General features: G+C 45.5%; 1 protein-coding gene across 1 annotated transcript in view; it reads right to left on the bottom strand.

Moving 5' to 3' along the window:
* Positions 1–10,695: 10,695 nt before the first annotated feature.
* The window catches only part of EXOC6B (exocyst complex component 6B), a 707,283-nt gene continuing 692,989 nt past the window's right edge, over positions 10,696–24,989 (bottom strand). The window contains exons 21-22 of the mRNA XM_052647541.1: positions 16,155–16,267; positions 10,696–12,024 (exon numbers count right to left, since the gene is read on the bottom strand). Coding sequence (XP_052503501.1) covers positions 11,898–12,024; positions 16,155–16,267 — 240 coding nt within the window. The 3' untranslated portion in view covers positions 10,696–11,897. The remainder of the gene's footprint in view (positions 12,025–16,154; positions 16,268–24,989) is intronic.

The raw sequence follows: 24,989 nt of genomic DNA, 5'->3' as shown, positions 1-24,989 counted from the left end.
AAGGATAAGTCTACGAACAAAACACTCTGCTCTGATGGAGCTTACAGGGAATGAACCAGCGTTGGTCTAAACCATAGTCATACTCTCTTTGGCCGTGATTGGTTTAGTGGCCACATTTTGACCAATGTGATGTAAGGGGAGGTGACGTGAAGAGATAATGTTTAATAGCAATTTAAATAACTCTGAGAATGCATAATTTTAGGGTAATATTCAAACCCAAAGAAAGGTGAAAATTACAGGTTTGTAAGAAAGGGACAGGCTTCTCGGGTGGCTCAGCGGTAAAGAATCCACCTGCCAGTGCAGGAGATGCTGGAGACACGGGTTGGATTCCTGGGTCAGGCAAGTCCCCTGGAGGAGGAAATGGCAACCCACTCTAGTATTCTTGCCAGGATAGTCCCACGGACAGAGGAGCCTGGAGGGCTACAGTCCATGAGGTCCCAAAGCGTCAGACGTGACTGAGTGTGCACGCACATATGAAAGGGACAGATTTGACCTGAACAGGCCTTTATCTCTTTATTTGTTTCTTCCTCCATCCTGGAAGGTGGGTGTGATGTCTGCAGGTGACACAGCTGCTCTGTGCCTATGAAGTGGTGAGCTTACTGAGGGGACGGAACAGGAAGACAGAAAGTGCCTAGGTCTCTGCTGCTCAGCTGATCTAGCCTTGCATTGCTTTTGTGCTAAGCCTCCAGGATTCTTCTTAGTCAAAAGAAAACATGGAAGCCAAATGAAGAACAAAAAAAATCCCTACCTTATTCTTTACCAAACTCATTGTCCATTTTCCATTACTTGTAGCGGAACATACTTGGAATTGAAAACAATACTATAAATGACTAATGAGATGGGAAAAGATGATTCAGCCTAACAAATTGGCAACTGCAAATTAATAAACCATTTCCTCTCACTCCAGTGTGAGTTTCACCGATGATGTTGGGAAATTGACAGTCTCTTACATTGCTGGTAAGAAAGTAAATTAGTACAGCCTCTTTGAAAGACAGTTGGCATCATCTAACCAAGTATAAAATATATGTGTGCTAAGGTGCTCCAGTCATGTCCGACTCTTTTCAATCCCATTGACTGTAGCTTGCCAGGCTCCTCTGTCCATGGGATTCTCTAGGCCAGAATACTGGAGTGGGTTGCCATGCCCTTCTCCAGGGGATCTTCTTGACCCAGAGATCAAACCCAAGTCTCTTGTGTAGCCTGTCTTGGCTGGCAGGTTCTTCACCAATAGTGCCATCTGGGAGTCCATAAAATGTGTACCCTTTACCCAATAACATCACTCCTAGGAATTACTAGCAATCTTAAAGAGGTGTTTGTATAAATGCAAAGTGATATCAAATGTGCTTGCTTCTGCAGTTTTGGTTATAACAAGTAAGTAAAAGCAAGTTAAATATCAATAAAGAGTAAGGAAATGGCTAAATTAAGGAGTAGTCCCAGCATGGAATACTATGAAGCCACAAAAAGGGTCAGGATCATTACGTAGACTGCAAATTTATTTGTAAACACATTTCAACATTTTGCCATGTGCATTTCAGATTTTTAAAAAGGAAATTAGACTTTATAAAGTAGCAAAACCCCGTGTGCCCCAGGGGACCTTATTTTGTTCCTCCTACCACAGAAGGAACTTACTGTTTATCAGTCTCCCTCATGTTTTCCGAGTGACAGGCACTGTCATTCTTCAGCTTGCTTTTTGACTCAACAACTTTTAAAAGATTTATTGATATTGACATATGTAACTATCGTTCATTCCAACTGCTGTGATATATTCTATTGGATGGATATATCACAATTTATCTACTCCCTGCTTGGTGGACCTTTAGGTAATTTCTAGTTTTTCATCATCACAAGCAGTGCTAGAATGAACAGTCTTATGTCTCCTCGTGCCCACAGGACTGATTTCCCAAGGGAATATTCTCAGAAGTAACATTGCTGGGTCTTGGGATATGTGCATCTTTCTCAGATACAGGCCCACAATGCATGGCTCAATGCCCTTATGGTCAGATACATTTCAGGATAAGAATTTTTTGGATTTTAGAAAGGTAATATAGTATATATGCCATACATAACACTTTCAGTAGGGTTTGGGAGAGTATTCTGTAATCAAATGTATTACTTCTTCTGTGGTGAAAAATATAAATATTCACATTAAGCGAGACAAATAAAGATGACACATAGCTTCACAGCAGATCAGGTTTTGCCACCAGATGAGTTGGGAAAGAGCGCTCAGCTTTCAGAGCCCTTTGGATCTCTGAGCTGTGGGTGAGGGGCTTGGATCTGCATCAGCAAACTACCTTCTAAAGCGGTTGTATTAGTTTATCTTCCTACAAACGTTTCTCCCTATCCTTACCAATATTAGGTAATATCAGACTTCAGGAGTTTTGCTAATTTTATAGGGGTTTATATATTACTTCTGTAATTAAAAGCCAAAGAAAATATAGGACATGGAAGGAGAGATCTCATTTATAACAATGATGGTGACATAAAACATCTGTGTTTGTATCGAATAAGAAAGGCAAAGAATCTAAATGAAGAAAATATTAAAAACTGTCAGAGGAATATACATGTGGTGAGTAAATAAACATTTTTCATCATTGCATAGACAGGCTTTATGTTATAAAGGTGTCATTTACCTGTAAATTATTTTATAATTCAGTGCAATTCCAGTCAAAATGACAATATACCTTTAAACATTTTTTTTTTAAAGATTAATACTACTCTGGGAGAATACAGCATTTTAAAGCAATTATACCTCAATTTTACAAAAAAAAACCTACTTGGGAAGAATAAGTATCCAAATATTGAAGAACATTTTGGAAAAAGAAAACCGCGATGTTGGTTGCATGCACACACGCATGCTCAGTAGCTTCAGTCCGTGTCCAGCTCTGTGTGACCCCCTGGACTGTGGCCCGCCAGGCTCTTCTGTCTATGGAATTCTCCAGGCAAGAATACTGGAGTGGGTTGCCATTTCCTACTCCACAATGTAGGTTGCTGCTGCTGCTGCTGCTAAGTCGCTTCAGTCGCGTCCGACTCCGCAACCCCATAGACGACAGCCCACCAGGCTCCGCCGTCCCTAGGATTCTCCAGGCAAGAACACTGGAGTGGGTCGATGTAGGTTACTAGATATTAAAAGAAATTACAAAGACAACGGTAGCTAAAACAATATGGTAATGGCTCAGAAACAGAATGATCATGGAACAGTATAGAAAGTCCAGAAATAGACCCAAGAACAAATGGGAATTTTATATATGATAAATACAACATTTAAAAAGAAATCAGCGATGTTGGGGGACAACTGGTGAGCCATTTGGAAAAAAAGAAAAAACTGGATCTCTGCCACATTCTTCACCTCTAAGTAAAATTCAAGCTGATAAATGGTTGCTATATTAAACACAAATATCAGAAGAAAACATGGGTCAATGTTTTTACAGTTTTGAAGAGGGGAAAATCTAAGTATGATGTGAAATCTAAACATCATAAATGAAAATTCTGATAAATTAATATTCCAAAAATGAAAAAAACTTTCTATATGACAAAAAAGCACCATGCAGTGAATATTGTGGCCTGTCTCCCCAATATTCCTTCCACTTCTTCCCCATTGTACAGATGTCTTGCAGTTTGCTTCATGGTGAGTATTAATACCTCTTTACTATAAATTCTAGGGGTAAGAAATTATTGGTTTAATCTACCAAGGTAACCTTGTTGCCTTTGTCACCATGATTGGTACAAGTCACTCTGGTCTAAGCAGTGAACTCATGAATTGGTCCTGATCAAAAAGAATGACGTGTAATTAAACATAGGTCTCCAAGTAGGGGAGGCATAGGGGACAGAAGGTTCCTCACTCATCTCGGAGGGCCAGGGGAAGTCAGTTTCTACACAGTGTGGTGTGGAGACATGAAACCTGGAAAAATGACAGTCAGCCACCAGAAGGATAGTGAAATTTAGGATGGCCTTGCTACTTGAAAAGGAGAGAAGGAAAGAACCTTGATGTTTTTCAGTCATTGAAGCAAAAAACCTTGAACTAACTTTGGACCTTCAGTCAATAGATCTCTTTTTATGAGCTGTTTTTTTTTTCACTTGTAGAGTGAAGAGTTCTAAAAGATATGGACCATGAACAAACTCAAAAGCTGGGGAAAATATTTGCTATGCATAAGACAAATAATTGAAATCCCATATAGACAAAGAGTTACAAATCATATGAACAAGGAAACAACCTATTTTTTTAAAGGCACAATAAATGGATGGCTACTTCATACAAGAGGAAATGCAACGAGCAATAAACAATATAAGTGATGCTTAGGCTCACTATAAGGAAGTATAAATAAAAGGAAATGATTTTTTACTTTTGTAAAAAATGAATGAATATTGAAATTCCTTAGGGCTGAGAATACACGCAAACTCATAGTATTGGAGACAGTATAAGTTGGTGATTTGCTAGAAAGACACACTTTTTATTAATATTAATGGTATTTATAGCCTTTAACCAATCAATTTCACTCCTGAAACTGTATGTTGCAGAAATACCTAAACAAGGCAAAGATGTATACAGATGTCTTGATATACTGTGAAATACTGGAAACATCCCAAATATCCATCAATTGGGAATTGATTACATAAACTCAAGGTATATCCGTGCAATAGAAATAATTATGAGCTTCACAAAGGATGAAGATATCCTGTATGTTACCACAAAAATGTTTAAGATACACGGTGCAGAAAAAAAAAACAACCTGCAGTTTAATACACCATAATTTTTTGTGTGAAAAAAGTCAGTATATATGTAGTAAAATGATCTGAAAGAACATCACCATCCTGCGAGCAATGGCTCAGTGTGGGGACGGTCTTCGGGCCCAGTGGGGAAAACCTCCAGAGGTACTGTTGGATCTCTGTGTGCACGTGTGCACGGGCGGGTATGAACACGTTCACCATCACCACCAGGACCACATCCCGCCCATCAGGAATTAAAATGCTACTTTGATTTCTCACCTTACTCAATCTGTTTTCAACCTGTTCCTTATTCCGTGGCATACCAAGAGTGGAATGGAACATATCTTCAGAGAATTTTACACGGTAATAAACCTGGCTAAACGTTGGTTTGCTTTTTATTATCACCATATGCTTTCTCAAGAATGTCAGTGACAGAGAATTTCTCTTAGCAAGGGGTGCTGCCCTCACAGTCCCCTCTCAGTAGCAAATCACTAAGTGTGACCTGATGTGGCCACGATAGCCCATATGCCATCTGCTGGGTGAGGTGCTGCGGGGGCCTCAGACAGGCCTGTGATGTCTTTCCCGCCTTCGAAGAGCAGAGGCATCAGCCAAGGACACCGACACCAGAAACCACCTGTCTCTGTGGGGTTCAACCTGCTGCCTGCAAGACCTGCCTCCACCACGGCAGTCTCTCTGCCAGCTGGCTTTCATGGGTCTTACCCTCACCTCCAACCTGGATGTCCTCAAGCTGCCCTGCATTTGAACCTTACTGTTTCTCCTCATCCTGGAAAAAAAAGAGACTCTGACCCTTTGGTCTTGCTTTCTCCCGTGCCCATCTTTACTTCCCAGATCACTATTTAACCCTCCACTTTGCTCCTGAGTGGTACCTGAAAATGTCTTTCCTAAAACCTTGGAAACATATCTGAGGGTTGGGAGGAGTGAAATGGTAGCTCAGAGCTGGTTCTCTGAAAAGGTGGACAGTCTGAGGGCCCCTTTCCTGTGCCCAGGGAAGTGGTGTTTCCCCGGCAGGCTTCTCCGGAAAAGAGGATCACGGCAGAGGGCAGGGCGTTACTCCATCAGCTTTAAAAATAAGCGCTCTATGGAATAGAAAGAAAGAAAAGCCATCCACCCAGCTTAACCTGAGCCTTGTAACAGAGAGGGGAGTGTGTGGGGAGAACAAGAGGGAGATGCAATTAATTACCCTTAGAAGCAAAGGTAAAAGTTGAAGATTACGAGACCCATTTACAGGCGGGAATAGACCCATCATTGAGCCTAGAGAATGGAAGGATTGTTTAGGGCCAGAAAAGCGTCTCAATGTTCAGATTTCATTCCTTTTCTGGAGCTTTGGAGAGAGGAAGGTCACAGCTTGGGCTTGGAAGGTACACTTAGCAGTGGGTTCAGACTGGAAGGGGGGCTGTTGTCTTGGGTTGGGTTCTGGGCCCACAGACTGCCCCCTCCCTGAGGGAATAGGAGCTGGTATCCTCCCCAGGAGCTGATGTGGGCTGGCTAGTGCAGGGGTACCCCCTGTGTGGGGGGCAGGGGGGCTCCATTAGCATCACAACAGCTGATGTCACAGACCCCACAGAGGAGCCAGGGCCCCAAAGGCAGGGTAACCCTAACCCTAGCAGTGATTGAAACAGATAGAGGGGTGGTGCTCCAGCACAATGCCTGGCCCCCACCACTCCCCTCCACCTCCCTGCACTTCCTCGAGAGTCTTTGTCTTCTGGTCTCTTGGGCCTGGAGGCTCTCTCATTCCCGGCAAACAGTGTCCATTAAATCAAAGCTGAGGCCTCCGGGGTAAAGGGTTGGCAACGCTTTCTCCTCCCTCCCCTTATCTCCCACTGGCTATTCCCCATCCTCATCTGCCTGCTGAGCAGATCAGACAAGGGGCAAGCTAGAGACAGCTTCCCATCTGTCCCTGGTTTGGTGTGGTTCCCTGCAGTGCATACGTACCACAAAGGTTGCTGGGCCCTCTCTGGACAAGGCCGTGGGTGAGACTTTGTAGCAATGCTCAGACTCAGAAGCTGTGGGAAACCGTCTGGGTTCAGTGCAGCTTCCACAGCCCAAGCCTCTAGACTGGACCTTCTTGCTTGTGATTCCCTCAACCAGCTGGGAGTCTCTCTTCTCAGAAGTACAAGTCTTCACGTGCCCCCTGGGTACCCTAAACTGGTTCCGGGAGGTCAAGCTAGGAATGGTGGTTGTACTGGTGTTTAGGTGTGACCCGAGGTTCATGTGGAGGCTCCTGGGAGAGGTGGGAGGCAGAGCTGCGGGTCCTGAAAAATCTCCTGCCAGAACTCTGTGAGGCAGGGAGAGGAGGTGACTGCTCAGTGTCTGGCTTTTCCTACACGGAGATCTATACTTCCAAAGGGATCTGGTTATTATTCAGGATTTTAGTCCTGAATCTTCCTTAGACATTGATGAAAGCCATGTACCGTCTAGCCAGAAAACTGAGTGCATACAAGCCTGTGTGTTTGTACATATACTCCCCCCCACACACACTCCAGGGGTTCAGGGAATTCTGGTCAAGAACTCCTAAACTTTAGAAGGAGTTTTGGCAGAAGAGGTTCCAAGTGGAATTGAGGGGCAGATCCCACCTGAAGGACTGGCTCTACTCTGAACCAGGTAACTGGCTGGCTGAAGTGAAGGCTTGTAATGTCAGTGTCTACACAGAAGCTCGGGGGACCTAGGGACCATGAAGCCTGTGATGGGCTTCGGGGAGGGGAACCCGGGAGGCAGCGATGCTCTGGACAATTCTATATGACGTGTTGCTGCATGTTGTGGAATTGGAGGCGAGGGAGGGAAAGGCCTGGAAAAGCTTGTGTGTGTGGCTAGGAAATGGCTAGGCCTTTTGACCATCCGGAGCCCAGTTACACTTCACAACAAGCCTGTACGTTGGGCCTGACTATGGTTCTGCTTTCACTGATAAGGATTCTGAGATTCAGGGAGTTCACTCTTCAAGGTCATTCAGCTGGTAAGTGGTACAGCAGGAACTGAAGCCCAGGTCTCTCAGGCACTGAAGCCAGTTGCAGTGGTCAGACTTGTTACTGAAGAAATTCTCTCCAGCCTATTCCCATTCCATGCCAGCCTGGGGCCAGGAAGGCTAGGTGCTGTTGCACAGACATTTCAGGCCTTACTCACTGTCGTTTCAGATATGCCTACCAGACTTGTGCCAACTTTTCACTCTAACGTGGTCTGCTCCACATTGGATTTAATTCCTTCAAGACCCAGCTAATTAACATCCCCATTTCTCTGGGCCCTTGCAGCTCAGGGGTAAAGAGTCCGCCTGCAATGCGGGAGACCTGGGTTCGATCCCTGGGTTGGGAAGATCCCCTGGGGAAGGAAAAGGATACCCATCCCAGTGTTCTGGCCTGGAGAATTTCATGGACTGTGTAGTCCATGGGGTCACAGAGTTGGACACGGCTGAGCAACTTTCACCTTTCTCTGTGCTGCTTCCCTGACGAGAGCCATTCCCACGGCAGTCTGTGACGCTTGTCCCTCTCCACACCAAGCTCTAAGACAGGCTCATTTCGCTCCTTCTTCTAGATAATCCCTCCTGGCTCCGTCTTAACCAGGAGCCTTACCATGGCAGGGCTGGTGTTCAGAACACAGTGAGCCCCTAGTTGCCTAGCCAGGTACTCCTCATAAATCAGGCAACTCAAGGGTTATTCCTCTTGATGACGATGATGCCCGTATTAATGGTACAGGGAGGAACGCCAGGCTGGTGGTTTGGAATGTTTCCAAGGCCACAATTTGATTTCTTGCCTTGTCTAGCAGGCGGCTTTCTCCTCCCCAGCAGGCTTCTGCCTGCTCTAGTCCCCATTGAGGGTGAAGGGGTGCAGTGCCTATATCCAGATCACCAACCACGCTCCATGGTGGGAAAGGGGCGGGGGAACAGAAGCCATGAGACAACACGGTGGGCAGGTGCGTAGGCTCCCTTATTTAATAGCAATTAAAAGAGAACATACAGGAGGAATAGACATGCTCTTTCCACGTGAGAGGTTTTCTACTAAGCACAAGCCCATCTGTATCAGTAGCTTTACTGGTTGAGTTTTAAAGAAAAAAGTTCCCTTTAGAGTTAAAAATGGACTTTCCTAAATTTCCCTCATAAATGTGCAACTATTTGTGCAAAATAAAAAGGCCATTTCCAACACATTAGTGAAAAGTAATTGCAAACTCAGGCAAAGGAAAAAGATAACAGAGGCAACAGAAGCAGCCTGGTGCAGTGTCCTGGGAGAAGTGCGGCTCTGGTGAGGGGCTTCTGCAGCAGGCCGTGGGGCGTGTGCGCGGAGGCCTCATGGGCAGAGTCATGGCCAATGCCAACCTTGGGGATAAAGGGCCTGGGTCCGGGACTTGCTGAGCAAGCACTTGTCAAGTGCGCAGTGAAGCTAGGCTGACTTGGAGGCCTGGGAGACAATGCAAATGCTGGGCATTGCTCCCTGCATGCTGTATATGCCCTTTACCAATGGGAACTCTCTGCTGCTTCCAATTTTCACGTTCTGTTCTTTCCCACCATCAGCAGCTTCGTTTATTCTACTCAGAGATTTTGCCATGTGATACATTCACACTATTCCAGCTGCCTAAATTACTACTTGCAACCCACTAGGGTCCCAAACCTGACTGTCCCTTCAGGAATATGGATCTGGTTTCCCCAAGAACTCAGCCAACTAGAAGATGGAAAGGCCTCCAAGCACCCTTTTTCTCGCCTCTTCTGAGGCCTCCGGGGCGTATCTACATTTTTGGGCATTTGAGGCCAGATGTCAGGATTCTGGGGGACACAGGCACCCATGCATTGTCCAAGTCCTCTCAAGGGCTGACCTAGCTTGAGGCCTACAGACAAAACTGAAAACTCCGACTTCACCAATTCAAACAGTCTGGACACTGCCAGTGCCTGTTTTTCACCTGTCCCTGGGCACTAAGAGTGTGTCTCCACAGACAACTCAGTGGTGCAGGTTGGTTTTGTTAGGGAAGGCTGGAGGCAGACCAAGAGGAAAGAAGGGCTCTAACAAAGGACCTACCCTGTGAGTCTTGGGCTTGAGTAAGTGTTTTCTACAGAGGGACTTCTGTGTGCAAGGGGCAAGGTGACCCTCGTTCCTCTACCCTGTTCATTTTCTCTTTGTAACACTGTTTCTCCAGGGTACAGGTCTGAGACCAGACCAACAATGATAATGCTTGAAGAACAAAGTGACATACTTAAGCTTCTCTCCATTCCACTCCAAAGTTAGAGTGGGATGCAAAACGCAGAAGCGATCCTGCTGTAATGGGTCTATGGGAGGAGGGTGTTTGGGGCCCTTCTTAAGCAATAGGATTAGAGTGATCATTTCTTGCTCTTTTCTAATAAAGTCCAGAATTTGAGAGATGGCATTTTCGGTCTCATTCCCTTGGACCCCTGCCTTCCCTTGGCTATGGCAGTTCTGAGTGGCAGCACTCATCTCTGAGCCTCATTCTAAGACCCTGGACCAAGCCCTTAGGATGACTAGCCCTGAGGATGAGCCTCAGAAAGCTTCTGCAGAGCCCACAAGCAGCCTGGTCTTTCCAGTTTTGGGGAAGTCTGTGTGTGTCTCTGTGCCTATTTTCTTCCCCGTGGTTTTCAAATTGTGACATAATATTTGGCAGAGGGGCGGGGGGTGGTGGTGGTGAAAAGCATGGCCCTCCCTAGAAGCAGCTCAATAGCTGACAAAGGTGGTGAAGAATTCTGTCTGATGAGTCTTTCCTCCCACTAATCCTAGCTGGCAAGGCCTGTGTGGCTTATTTGTCATTGTTTGGTGACACACAATTATATTCTTGCCAGTAGCCTTAATAGCATCTTCCTGAAGTGTCTTAAGGGGCAGGTTCCAATGACTGACCCCATAGCAAAGCCTTTGCATTAAGTCACAGGAGCCCATTTGCGAGAGGACCAAGCCAGTTCAGGCTCCTCTGCAAACTCCAGAGCTTGAAGGATAGGATTACAGGCAATCTTTCTCAGACAAAGCCAAAAGATAGCTCTGGGGACCTCAAAGGGGGACAGAAGCTTTAGGCTTGAGCAGGAGCTTCTTATCCAGGGTATGACTTGGTGAGGGATGGCTGGGGTGACAAACCATTAGTCATGGTTGAGCTGCTCTACTTCATGGTGACAGTGGCTCCATCCCAGAGGCATGCCCAGAGAAAGCTCTCTCCACAGCACAAAGCTGGTGGCATTTCCTATAGAGATGGTGGCCAGAAAGCTGGTTTTAAAACACAAAGGAACGATTCCCAGTAATCTTCAGGTTTTACCTAAGCGGAAGGCAAAAGGTCATTTTTCAGGCTTCTGCAAGCTGACTATCCCAATGACACTGCTGGAGGAGGCCGAGTCTGAGATTCTCTGTCTGTGGAATAACTGCGGACATATGCCCTGAACCAGGCGCCTGACCTGGAAAGAAGGCAGTGAGAGGAACGGGGAAGGGGCTGGGGCTCTGATCCCATTCACACTGGCGTCAAGACCTCCTCTGGGTGTGGGGGCGGCCCACAGCTAGTCATGAGGTCTAGTTAGTCCCGCTGCGTACTTGGCTCTCCCATGGCCCAGAAGAACCAGGAGTGAAAGCACTGCGGGCAGATCTAGGCTAAAAGACGCCATCCTCAGGGGGACGGCAGTGAAGCTCTCATCTGGTCACAACGGCATGCTTGCTGTCTGGTCAGGGAAAGTCACTGGACTGAGGAGAAGAAACCTCTGGAACTCCACAGCTGCGTGTTGGTCTTTCATGGACCAAGGAGTAGGGTCTTCCAGGCCCTTTCCTTGCATCAACAACAACCAGCCTCACCCACGCAGTGAATGGGGTACCGAGGAGTGAACAGGATGCACTTTATTATCCTTCTGCCTACTCACCTTACCTCCCAGTGCCACGTGCCCATTTTGTTTGTGCAGTTTCTGAGCCCCAGACCTAAGCTCTAGAGCCACAGATGAAAGGTGGTTCCTCACACTGGACGGATGACACCACCGTCTCTAGGAAGATACAGTGTAGCATGGCTTCCCCTGAAGCCTGGCTGAGCAACGTCTCATGGACTTGCTTACTCTCGTGCCTCTTCTACTATAGGGAAAGGTTATGCGAATACTGTACATAGGTTATTATAAAAAAATACATTTGTTCTCTTTGAAGAAGAATGCACAAAGGCAGGGCCAGCCAGCGCTGGGTCCCAGACTCTGGGGCTGCAGCCAGCAGCCTCTGTGGGCCTGAGGCCCGTCTTCATGAGTGGTGGCTGCTGATGAGTCCCCGGAGTTGCTTGGCCACGGTGTCAATCAATTTCTGCTTGTCTCGCTCATTTTTCCGAAACTGTGCAAACATGTTATTCTTGCGGCTGGTGTCCTTCATCCTAAACAGAGAAGGGAAGAAAGACAGCAAAGTGTTTAAGGCGGCAATGGTGGCCAGTATGTCTTAACAACCACCCGGAGCTGAGAGAGTCCAGAACATTTCCACTGTCAGGCCCATACTCACCTGCTATTCAGAAAGCTGCCCTGCTGGCACCTCCATACCTCCCAGCTTCACTCACCTCTGGAAAACAGTTGAGAGCCAGCCATGGCCAGCCCCCTTACTACCCATGCTCACCCTACCTGCTTCCTTCCTTTCCGTGCCCAAGTATGAGCCTAGTATAGGTGTCTGGCACTTGCTGCAGCCCTGATGGACAACAGGATCTCAGAGAATGTCTAAGGTCTTCTCATTACCCCCGAACCTCCTAAAATCCTGCTGCGACCTTACAGCTGGTATTTGAAAGGGAAAGCAGGACAATGCTCTTAACGAGCAATTTCAAAAGAACACGAGTAACTGAAAGCCACTATGCATTTCTAAACATTACTCTGGCTGGTAACTCTATCCTACTCCTAACAAAACCAAGGGCTTGATTGATCTCTTTTCCTTTGCCTCAGAATAGGGGCCCAGAGGCAGTGAGGTAGTTCAGAGGGCATGGTGCTGAGGAAAGCAGGTGCCAAAAGGCTGAGCTGTTCTCTCACTTAAAAAACCAGGGTTTTAGGCAAGAGAAGCCCCTGAGCTCTCCATGGCTATGACACCTTCAGATCTTGACCTTTGGAAAGCTTTTTAACTGGCTCCTGCTAAAGCTCCCAAGACGGCATATTCCTAGAGCACAAACCGTGGGCAGTTCTGGCCATCAATTCCACAGATGGAGAGACCTAACTGGAGAGCATGGATGGAGAAAGGCAAGGCTAGGCCGAGGTCCAGAGGAACCTCAAGCCTGACTTAGCCATTGTGACAGATCCCAGGAGTCTTTCATTCCCCTGAAAGGTGCCCCAGCCCCTGGTATTTGTTGGTGATTGTCAACTTCGGCCCCAGTCTCTGCACACTGGATAATGGTAGAGAAAGAAGGACACTGCCCAGACTCATTCATCCCTGGGGTCGGCCTCGGTGGCTCCTCACTACCATCCCTCCAGAGCTTAGTCAGCTCTCTGACTTCAAGCCCCTTGCCCTGCATGGAGACGGGTGAGGAGGGGACAGAAGGGAGTCCAGGGAGGAGTGAACTGCTCCCAGGAAGATGTCGCAGGGGCCTTTGGCTAATCCTGGGCCACTTTTTCCTGTGGGGAGGCCCCGTGCAGAGGGATGGACTAGAGAGGCCAGAAGGTCAGAGCGTCCATAAGGACGTTTCTCTCCATATGGTAGGGAGGTTCTGATGAGCATCCCAGATTGATGGCCCTGGCTGATGGTGACAGCCACAAACCAACTGAGACTTCTCTCTCTGATCTAAGCTTTAGGGCCTTGAGCCTGGAATTACTCGTCAAGCATACTTAGACACTGCATATAAGGCACAACCACCCACATGTGGAGGTCTGTGCTTGAAAGGGAGGAAGAAGGAGAGATGACAGAGGTTTAGAGGTTTAGGTTGAAAAGAAAGCACAAAGGACCCCAAGGCCATGATGATTACTGTATTTGGTCCCTCAAACAGTAACTGCACCATGATGTTTGTGGAACTGGCTTGACTTTGGATGATTTATCCCAGACAGCAACTCCTTTGCTGGATATACTATAAATCTAAATAAAACCAACACTAAACAAAACAAAAAGAATAATAAAGGAAGAAAAGCACTTCTGACCTTTATAGGACACTTAATTTAACATCCTATGTGGTCATTCGTTTCATGACTCCTCAAAGCAGCCCAAAGACAGAGATGGCTTTCAACTCCCTTTGGGGAGGTCCAGAAGAAGGTAGGAGGAAACAGGGGAAGAGGGTAGTCTCTGGGCCCCAGAGGCCAGGATTTCTTAGCCATTAAGGCCTGGAGTGGGGATTACTTGAAGGAGAAACTCAGGTGCCCTGAGGGCTGATGGTGGCATGCTGGCGTGTACCCTGCAATGCTCGAAACCAAAGGAGAGCCCCCACCCCCTATCACATTCTGTGAGCCCAGGATCTGGATCTTTTGGGGCCTGGACACCTCTCAAAGACGCAGGGGCCTCTTCTCTTTCCTGAAAGTCCTCATCATGTCCTTGTGTCTTTCCAGGTCTCATCCCGCTAAGAAGTGTCAGGTTGGAAAGGAGAGAGTACTGAGCTCTGGTGGCAGAGCTGCCTGTGGGGAAAGCAGGAGAGAGTCAAATCGAGAGACTGAGTCCCACGAGGCTGGGAAATGTGGATTTTAGCGATCTGGGTGGCCTCTGGCCCTACTGTGTTTGGAAGGGGGCTTTTAAATCCTGCTGATCACCCGGGGTAAGCACATGGCATTATCACTGGCTAGGCCTCCAGAATGCTACTGAGAGGCTGATTATTTTAGCCTGTTGTTGATCCACAGGAAGTAGATAAGCCAGTACTTCCTGGATCTGAGATTCTCAGGAACAGACGAGTAAGAACTGTTGAGACAGGCAACTGGCCGAAGGGAATCCCAGAGCCCATCTGAACAGGACACCCGAGCAGCAACGCAAAAGCCAGTAGGGTGCTGAGAACGTGGGTGAGGCCTCGCCTCTAAGAAAGAGTCTTCTGTGGGAGATCCTGAGCCAGGGCCTCACCACTGGGAGGGCGGGAAGACTGCTGAGGAAGCTCCCTTGTATTAGGGCTGGATTTCAGGCCCTGGACTAGCAAGAGCATTGAGTGTGCCAGGAAGGTGGGCGGGAGCAACCTTTTACCTGGCACTGATGGGGGAAAATCCCTGTCACCACTCCCAGCCCCAAAGGAACTGGTAAGCCAAGGGTCACTTGAAGGACCAAGGAGAGAGGAGGCAGCCAGCCAGCTGGCACTGGGCTGGTTTAGCAGATTAGTATGTCAGGGTGGGGACAAGTCACAGGGGAGGGATTTTAGTATAGTCATTAGTGTCAATGAGGAAACCAGAAGGACTTGCCTCAAAGTAGTGGAAAAGGCCCAAGTGAATAAAATACTTACTCTCTAGATATCCTAGGGAAGAAGGTCATTGGGAGAGAGAATCATGGGAAACAGAGTTAAAATGGAAACATGAGTCTGTCTTGATCTGGAAAAAGTCAATTCTGGGCTCTTAGTGGCTTGGCCCCAGACACACACCTCCTGCTCGCGCCCGCTCTCCACCTCCTCCCCTTCTCTCCCCGCTGAGAGCCTTCAGTAGGAAGGCACCCCTCAGCCTCTCCTGCTGCTGAAGGCTTCACTCTGGCCGCCTGGACTCGGATCCTCACCTTCTCAGGAGCTGAGACCTGCCTGACCGGCTGTATATATAGACTTGCCACACTGTCTAGACGCAGGGCACTCTTCTAAGAAGCTTCTAAGAAGCCAAGGGTGTTATCTAGTTTGATGACGACAAAAAGCTTCCTTTTTCCGTGGGTCTTTGTCTCTAGTCTGCCAGCTCTCAACTAGGTGGGCTAGAGCCAGACCCAGGCTACAGCGCAGCGCAGATTCCAGCATCCGGGTGGCGCATTGGTTAGTGAAATGTTCTGGAGCTGGCTAACTCTACCTCAGCGGCGGCACCTCTGCTTCAGAGACGCAAAAGTCCCATGGCAGCCACTCTGCAGGCTAGTGACTGCTTAAGGCAAGAGTCAGACACTTCCAATGCAGCTTTCTTGGGCTACTCAGCGTAAGAAAGCTCAATCTGACGGAGACAAGGGTTGGCAGGGCAGCTGAAATAATTTCAGGAGCTTCTTTGCCAGGAACCAGAGAAGCCATCTGTTCTGTGGGGATGCTCTCCATCCATCATCACACCCCAGATGGCTGGGGCTGGCTCACTCTGTTCACCAGGCTGACCTGAGCCCCAAGCTAAGGCATCTTCCTTTCTCCTCCTGTCATCTCCACGTAAGCTCTGAGGTAATGTCACAGTTCCCCTGACACACACTTTCCCTAGCTTGCGGGGATTCAGGGATTAAGAGGCTCCAAAAGGAAGACTGAACTGCCAAAGCCAGTGATGGAAACTGCTGAGAACACCTGTGGCGGCTTTAAGAGTGGGGCCTCTTTGCCATCTTTTCAAGGTAGTGGCAGAGAGAAAATTGTCATCTGTATCAACCTCCCCTCCCATTACCCCACCCCTCAGGACAGAGCACGGGACGGGTACTCACTTCTCAAGCAGCGTCAGAGCCGTCACAGGGTTCACCCGGAGGTACTTGCAGGTGGGCTGACCGTAGTCAGCAAGGTAGGTTGACCAATCCCACTGGATGAAGAGATCCAAAAGCTGTAAAAGATCCAAACCCCCACGCCAGTAAGTAATCAGACAGATAAGGCAAATCAGGACCTCAAAAACTCCTAGCACCCTTCACTACCCACTAGATTTGAAAAATAAAATTAAAATTGTAATACGAGAGAATGATTCTTCCCTGATAGCTCAGATGGTAAAGAATCCACCTGCAATGCAGGAGACCCGGGTTTGATCCCTGGGTTGGGAAGAGCACCCGGAGAAGGCGATGGTGACCCCCTCCATATTCTTGCCTGAAGACTCCATGGACAGAGGAGCCTGGCAGGCTGCAGCCCATGGGCTCGCAAAGAGCTGGACATGACTGAGCGACTAACACACACACAAGAGAAAGAATGACTACAGTAACGAAACTAAGAAAATAAACGGGTAATCACGGTAACATAGAGTCATCTGCCGGAAGCACTGCATTGCTGATGCTGGCAGAGAGCTCTCAGAGGCAGGCCTGGAAAGAAACTGGCACTGGACTGAATCAAAACACCAGACTATCATAATAATCACTCATTCACTTAATAAATACTTACGAAATGTCTTCCATGTGCCAAGCGCCATTCTAGGAGCTCAGAATTCAACCATGAACAAATAAAGGTGGGTGTGTCCAGGGCCCCATATGCAACTAAATGAGCTTTCGGGTTAAAAGGTCTGGGTTCAAGTATGAATTTCATGACTTGCTGTGTTGACTTTGCCAAGTTACTCAGTTGATACAGACACATGCTAAAAACAAACAGGATACACAGACAGCACAGATGCCCACTGAACCAAGACGTAAATGGACCATATAATATTTACATGAGGCAATATACAACAACTATGTGGACCCTGGTTGAACAGATAGAAATCTGCTAACTAACTACATTTTGTCAAAGGCTTTCCTTCTCAGCCAGCTTTAGCCTCGTATCAGTCTAACAAATATTTAAAACTCATAACTAAATAAAACTGAAAAAGAAAAAAATCAGTGCCTTTTAAAGGTAGGGTAGAGGTGATGAAAGGGAAGCTGTTAGCCACCCCCATATAAACCTCTGGGGGGTCATTGCCCCAGACTCACATCATTACATAGAAGAAGGGCCTTCAAGAAGTCTTTCTAGCAGTGAGGTACATATTTAAGTGCTTCTGGACTCAGGGCATTTCCCTACTTCTCCCTTTCCAAGAGATAAGTAGACGACAATCTCTCTGTGCAGAACTAAGGCAGAGAGGCCAAGAATCAAATTCAGTGCCACAGTCTGGGCTCCCAGGCACACCCTCCTCCGCTGTCTTCCCCACTGTGCAGTGTGGGCCCAGTCTCCTCTCCTACCCATTCTCTTAGAATAGATGTTAAGAACTTCCTCAGGATGGAAACTGGCTGAAGTCCCAAAACTAAAACAGAGAAAAGCCCCTACACCCTCAGCCAAGAAAGGGATACTAAATATGAGAGGAGACGGGGAGAGAGACAGACATGTTGGTTGGCCTGGGTCAGCAAGGCCCCAAACGGCCCTCTCAGGCCCCTTTTAGGTCATGCTTATTTTAGTTGGCAAGTAAAAGGGCTTCTACCACTTCCTCTCACTGCCCCAAGGCCTCACAGAGCTCTCCTTCAGAAGAAAAATTTCCCTGACTTCCTATCCTAATCTTGGTATTTTCAGCCTAAAGACTGCTCGAGACAGTTCCTCCTAGGGAATATGATAGACACTTGGAGTGTCCCTTGTTCTAAAGGTCTTCTACAAGTAAGATTATGCTTTTCCCTCAAACCCCAAGGAAAGAAACGATGGAAAAAGATAGCATTTTATTAATTAGTTTTTTTTTTTCTCTTAGAAAACTAAACAAAAAATGTTGGGAGCTTTTTGCTGTTTGAATGCTAGGGACCTAACAAAAGAAACATGAAAGAATAACAAATAAGTTTAATTGGAAAAATTTGAAAACCTGATTTCTTAAAGCTATTTTAGATATTATTTCTCAGATGTGGGCATATATAAATATATATATCTACATTTAATAAAACTAATTTCATTTTGTTCTCTACTAATAGAATCTTAATTTCAGGGATGGAATTGATGGTATCAGCATTTTCTGATTTACTGCAAAGAACACCATGTCTTTCTGGATGATGAAACCTGGGTAAATCACCAATAGGGCGTGGAGGGCAGTTCATAACTTAGTTCCAAGATTTCCTATTTTTAAATTCTTGCCAAAGTCTCTCAATGCCAGTACTGAGCCTACGACCTCTGAGATGACAAGCTAGCTAGTTTATCCCATGCTGGGGCTGGAAGCCACACAGCTCTACTAAGCTCAACCAGTATGAGCCTGCGGCCCACACTCTGGGTCTATGCTGCTTTCCACAGGCCTTTTCCGTGGCCTGCACCTAGATCTGACGGTCTCCTCTGACAGATGGACACAGACTAGAGTCTGGGTAAGACTTAGCTAAGTTAACCTGCTCTGGGGTGCAGCTCTATTGGATTCTTTAGATCAGCACTGGAATAAGAGAATAAGAAAACCAGCAGGCCTCTTTATCACGGCACTTTGATCTCCAGACTACGATATTCCGAGGTGAATTAGGCATCTCAGCCTAGTTCTCTGCATGCAACTGCCTTGTAAGATCTCAATAAAGTCTCTCCCGAGGATGCTGAACATTCTGTCATCACTGAACGTGTGTTATCACGATCACATTTTCATTTTTTATTTCTAAAAGTTTTCATTTTGGAAATAATTTCAATCTATCAGAAAGTTCTAAGAATAGGCATAGTATAAGGAGCACTATATACCTTCCTCCCAGATCCATGCATCATCAACATTTTACCCAGCAAGCTCCATCATTTGTGTTCTTTCTTTTTTTGCACATATACAGTATTTCTTCTTGGAGTCTCTTGAGAGTAATTACACACATCATGGCCCTTTATCCCCAAATATTTCAGCATTCTTCTCAAATATCATCACAATACGGTTTTTAACTTTAATAAATTTAATTTTGATACAGTTCATATTCTAATTTTATAAATTGACCGAATAATGTCCTGTATAGCTTCTTTGTTCAGGATCAGGTACTACATTTAGCTAGCTATTGAGTCTCCTTTAATCTGGACTATTTCCACAGCCATTCTTATATGATATTGACATTTTTGAATAATATCAACTCTTCAAAAGTTCCTTGCTTCCTTTTTCATCCTACGTTTTGACTTTCCTAACTCTTTCCCATTATAAGATAAAAGATATGCGTATCTGGCCAGAATCCTACATGAGATGCTGTGTCCTCCTCAGGGCATCACATCTGGAGGTGCAAATGTTCACGTGTCTCTCAGTGCTGACATTAATTTTGATCACCCAGTCAAGATAAGATGTCGTCTGATTTCTCCACTGTCTAGGTATTATTTTTTCTTTTGTAACGAGCAAGCAATTTAGGAGATCATGTGAACATACTGTTCCTGATTAATTTTTTCTATTTAGATTTAGCATCTACTGAAGATGCTTCTCAAATTTAGTCTTCACTATGATAGTTTCAAACTGATTCCATCCTTCCCTCCAAGTTTATCAGCTGTCACTCAGCATTTGACCATAATCAAGGGCTCGCTTCTGCTCCACTATTAATTCATCTGTTTTATTACTGGTATGGATTCATGGGTTTCCACTGTTTAATAGTTTATATTCATTACTATACCTAATTACTTTGGTTCTCAAGTTGTCCCAGGTTTAGCAGTGGGAGATCCTTCAAGCTAGAGCCTGTGCTCTTGTGACACGCCCCCCCGATTCTTTTCAGGACTTCCTTACTTTCTGGCATATTAAGGTGTCGCGGGTTCATCTTGTATCGACCGTGCTCAGTTCTGAACTCAGCCCTGGTATCTTTTAGTGGGGATGTTATTAGAGATCAAGATTTGGGTGCTAGGTGAGCTCATTGCTACTGCGGGACAATCTATGGGGTATTAAGCCCTCTCAGCAGACCTAGCTAGGAAATATATACATATAAATATATCCACACATACACATGCATATGTGTGTATATATGCACACATGCACACATATTTTAGAAATCATGAGTTTATACCAGTACCTCCAATTCTAATCATTCTTGGAGAGTTCTTTCTCGCCTTCCTCTATTTCACATATCCACAGTGAGAATTCTCAACACCATCCTGTCACGTACTAATTTGCTCAATAGTATATCTAAAATTGTCTCAGAACTATTTGCATAAGCCACTGCAAAATGAACCTGCTGAAAATAAGGCCGCGATTTGTTTGCGGCTCTCCCTCCAGCCTAAGACTGAGCGGGTGCAACCAAAGCCTGTGCTCATAAGCCACTGGGATTAGTCTTTTTTTAAATTCTCCCTTCAGCAGATGGTGACTGCAGTCATGAAATTAAATGATGCTTGCTCCTTGGAAGAAAAGCTATGCCCAACCTAGACAGCATATTCAAAAGCAGAGACATTACTTTGCCAAAAAAGGTCAGTCTAGTCGAAGCTGTGGTTTTTCCAGCAGTCATGTATGGATGTGAGAGTTGGACTATATAGAAAGCTGAGCAATGGAGAATTGATGCTCTTGAACTGTGATGTTGGAGAAGACTCTTGAGAGTCTCTTGGACTGCAAGGAGATCAAACCAGTCAATCCTAAAGAAAATCAGTCCTGAATATTATTTGGAAGGCCTGATGCTGAACCTAAACTCCAATACTTTGGCCCCCTGATGTGAAGAACTGACTCATTGGAAAAGACTCTGGTGCTGGAAAAGACTGAAGGTGGGAGAAGGGGACAACAGAGGATGAGATGATTGGATAACATCCTCGCTCTATGGACATGAGTTTGAGTAAGCCCCGGGAGTTGGTGATGGACAGGGAGGCCTGGCGTGCTGTGGTCCATGGGGTCGCACACAGCTGGACACGACTGAGTGACTTAACTGAACCGAACTGATTCCTGCACCTCTGCTGCTGCTGCTGCTAAGTCGCTGCAGTCGTGTCCGACTCTGTGCGATCCCACAGATGGCAGCCCACCAGGCTCCCCCGTCCCTGGGATTCTCCAGGCAAGAACACTGGAGTGGGTTGCCATTTCCTTCTCCAAAGCATGAGAGTGAAAAGTGAAAGTGAAGTCACTCAGTCATGTCCGACTCTTCGCAACCCCATGGACTGCAGCCTACCAGGCTCCTCCATCCATGGGATTTTCCAGGCAAGAGTACTGGAGTGGGATGGAGAAGAGGAAAAAAGAGGAGTGTCAAAGGCAGGAGACTCAACTATTCTTCAAACTTTATTGAGTATCAATTTGTAATTTTTTACCATATCCTCATGCTATAAGTATAATTATTAATGTAACATTTCTGCATTGATTCATATTTTGGTATTAAAAAATTTAAAAGAACACTTCACACCACTGTCATAAATGGGAAACCATTCTAACTTGTCATAAATAGAAGATAACTCAAACATCAGTGCAACAATGAGATACTCGCTTTACTATCACAAAGACTATAAAGGGATAGCTTTCTTTCAACAATGATTTCGTATTTAATGTGCATCTTGGTCCTATCTAAGCCTGTACTCAGGTTAGATATGCAAAGTACATCATGCAAAATGTGGAGGTGGATGAATCACAAGCTGGAATCAAGATTGCTGGGAGAAGTAACAACCTCAGACACGCAGATGATACCACTCTAATGGCAGAATGAAAGGAGGAACTAAAGAGCTTCTTAATGAGAGTGAAGGAAGAGAGCAAAAAAGTTGGCTTAACACTCAGTATTCAAAAAAAGAAGATCATGGCATCAGGTCCCATCCCTTTATGGCAAATAGATGGGGAAAAAGTGGCAACAGTGACAGACTTTTTTCTCTTGGACTCTAAAATCAATGGGGATGGTGACTGCAGCCATGAAATTAAAAGACACTTGCTCCTTGGAAGAAAAGCTATGACAACACTAGACAGTGTATTAAAAAGCAGAAACATCACTTTGCCAACAAAGGTCCATCTAGTCAAAGCTATGGTTTTTCCAGTAGTCATGTATGGATGTAAGAGTTGGACCATAAAGAAGACTGAGCATCAAAGAATTGATGCTTTCATATTGTGGTGCTGGAAAGGACTCTTGAGAGTCCCAGGGACTGCAAGGAGGTCAAACCAGTCTATCATAAAGGAAATCAACCCTGAATAATCATTGCAAGGATTGATGCTGAAGCTCCAATACTTTGGTCACCTGATGCAAAGAGCCGACTCACTGGAAAGACGCTGATGCTGGGAAAGATTGAGGGCAGGAGGAGAATGGGGACACTGAAAATAAGATGGTTGGGTAGCATCATGACTCAACGGACATGAATCTGGGCAAACTCTGGGAGATAGTGAAGGACAGGGAAGCCTGGCGTGCTGCAGTTTATGGGGTTGGAAAGAGTAAGACATGCCTGAGCGACTGAAGCAGCAACTCCAGTGCCACTTCCGATGGCCTTCCGTCGCTCCGCCATTCCATCCAACCCGTGAGAGTGAAAGCTGCTCACTCGCGTCTGATTCTTTGCGACCCCATGGACTATACATGGAAGTCTCTAGCCGTTCCTTTTTCCAGGGGATCTTCCCAAACTAGGGATCGAACCCAGGTTTCCTGCATTTCAGGCAGATTCTTTACCAACTGAGCCACCAGGGAAGCCCAAGAACACTGGAGTGGGTAGCCTTTCTCTTCTCCGGTAGATCTTCCTGACCCAGGAATCGAGCCGGGGTCTCCTGCATTGCAGGCAGATTCTTTACCAACTGAGCTGTGAGGGAAGCCCTCCATTCACCCTCTGTTCTGGTATTAGTTTCTGGCTTTAGCCAAGAGTTGAGTGATGACTGTGTGCCTGCACCAGTGTTAAGTGGTGTATGGCCACAAGGAAGCATCTGTAACAGATATTTTCAGCAAGAATTAGTCTCATTATGAGAGAAGATCAGAGCACACATGGGCCCTGTGTCCTGGGATGGTCAGGAGGGTCCACAGCCAAAGGTCTGGTTTGGTTGGTCAGAGCTGGGAGGCTAGATGGGGTGGGGCAACAGGCTAACACAACCACAAGAACAGTTCACTTCTCTCATCCCCAGGAACCCTCATTAGAGAGTGGGTCTCCATGTAATAGACTTTTGATGAATTCTTACTTCTGTGTCAGAACATTGTTAAAATTCTTGATTTTCCATGTGATGACTTCTCATTGAATTTACAGAACCATGTTGTGGGCCTGCACCATGTTCATTCTATTTATATTTCTTAAGAGTTGCATAAAAATTATAACCTTCTTAAGTTTAAAAAGTTCAAGTGAGTGGCCTCTTCTAATATTTACTCATAGGATTTGAAACATAAATAATAAAGCATAGTTGCTTGTCTTGGATTGTCTTAATGAAGACATAAGCCACTGAATTCAGCAAATGTTTTTAGAATCATCTAATATGTGAAAGGACAGGGATGGGTTTTACAAGTGATATTAAGATATGTGGTTTCCCCCCACATAGGAGAATAAAAGAAAAACACAAATAACTGTAATCCAAGCCAAATGATTTTAATGCTATTAAGTAATGTATTCCTCTTCTTTTTGAACTATCACATGAACATTTTACCAGGTTTTTCACTTATAACAAAATATAAACAGCATATATAAACTGTGGTTCAGAATGCACACACACACTGGGTTTAAATTTATTTTGATTATCAGATAACGTGTGAGGTGATAAGAATCACATCAGCAAAAACAAATGTGTTATGATTATATCTCTGTCATTGAGTCAGATACAGAAATTTGCCTGCATTTTATTATTACCATCAGTCACAGATTTTGTTTTTAAAAAATTTTTGTTTTGAAATAATTTTAGACTTACATACAAGTTGCAAAAATAGTTTAGACAATTCCTCTAATGTCCAGCTTTACCCAGCTTCTCTGATGTCCACATATTATATTACAATGATCAGAACCAAGAAATCAACATTGGTACAATACTATTACACTATTTCATTCTATTTTCACCAGATTTTCCACTAACGTCCTTTTTCTGATCCAATTCAGTATCCCACTGCATTTAATCATCATGTCTCCTATGACTCTTCCAGTATATTTTCTCATTTTTGTCTTTGAAGAACTTGACACTTTTAAATTACTTATTCATTTTGCAGAAGGACCCTTAATTTGAGTCTGCCCGAAAGTGAAAGAGGAGAGTGAAAAAGTTGGCTTAAAGCTCAACATTCAGAAAACAAAGATCATGGCATCTGATCCCATCACTTCATGGGAAATAGATGGGGAAACAGTAGAAACAGTGGCTGACCTTATTTTGGGGGCCTCCAAAATCACTGCAGATGGTGACTGCAGCCATGAAATTAAAAGACGCTTACTCCTTGGAAGGAAAGTTATGACCAACCTAGACAGCATATTCAAAAGCAGAGACATTACTTTGCCAACAAAGGTCCGTCTAGTCAAGGCTATGTTTTTTCCAGTGGTCATGTATGGATGTGAGAGTTGGACTGTGGAGAAAGCTGAGCACCGAAGAATTGATGCTTTTGAACTGTGGTGTTGGAGAAGACTCTTGAGAGTCCCTTGGACAGCAAGGAGATCCAACCAGCCCATTCTAAAGGAGATCAGTCCTGGGTGTTCTTTGGAAGGACTGATGCTAAAGCTGAAACTCCAATACTTTGGCTACCTCATGCGAAGAGTTGAGTCATTGGAAAAGACTCTGATGCTGGGAGGAACTGCGGGCAGGAGGAGAAGGGGATGACCGAGGATGAGATGGCTGGATGGCATCACCGACTCGATGGACGTGAGTTTGGGTGTAC

The sequence above is a fragment of the Budorcas taxicolor genome, chromosome 11, assembly GCF_023091745.1.
Source record: "Budorcas taxicolor isolate Tak-1 chromosome 11, Takin1.1, whole genome shotgun sequence".
Classification (NCBI taxonomy): Eukaryota; Metazoa; Chordata; class Mammalia; order Artiodactyla; family Bovidae; genus Budorcas; species Budorcas taxicolor.
Note: the sequence above shows the minus strand (reverse complement) of the source record. Positions and strands in the feature narration are given on the sequence as shown.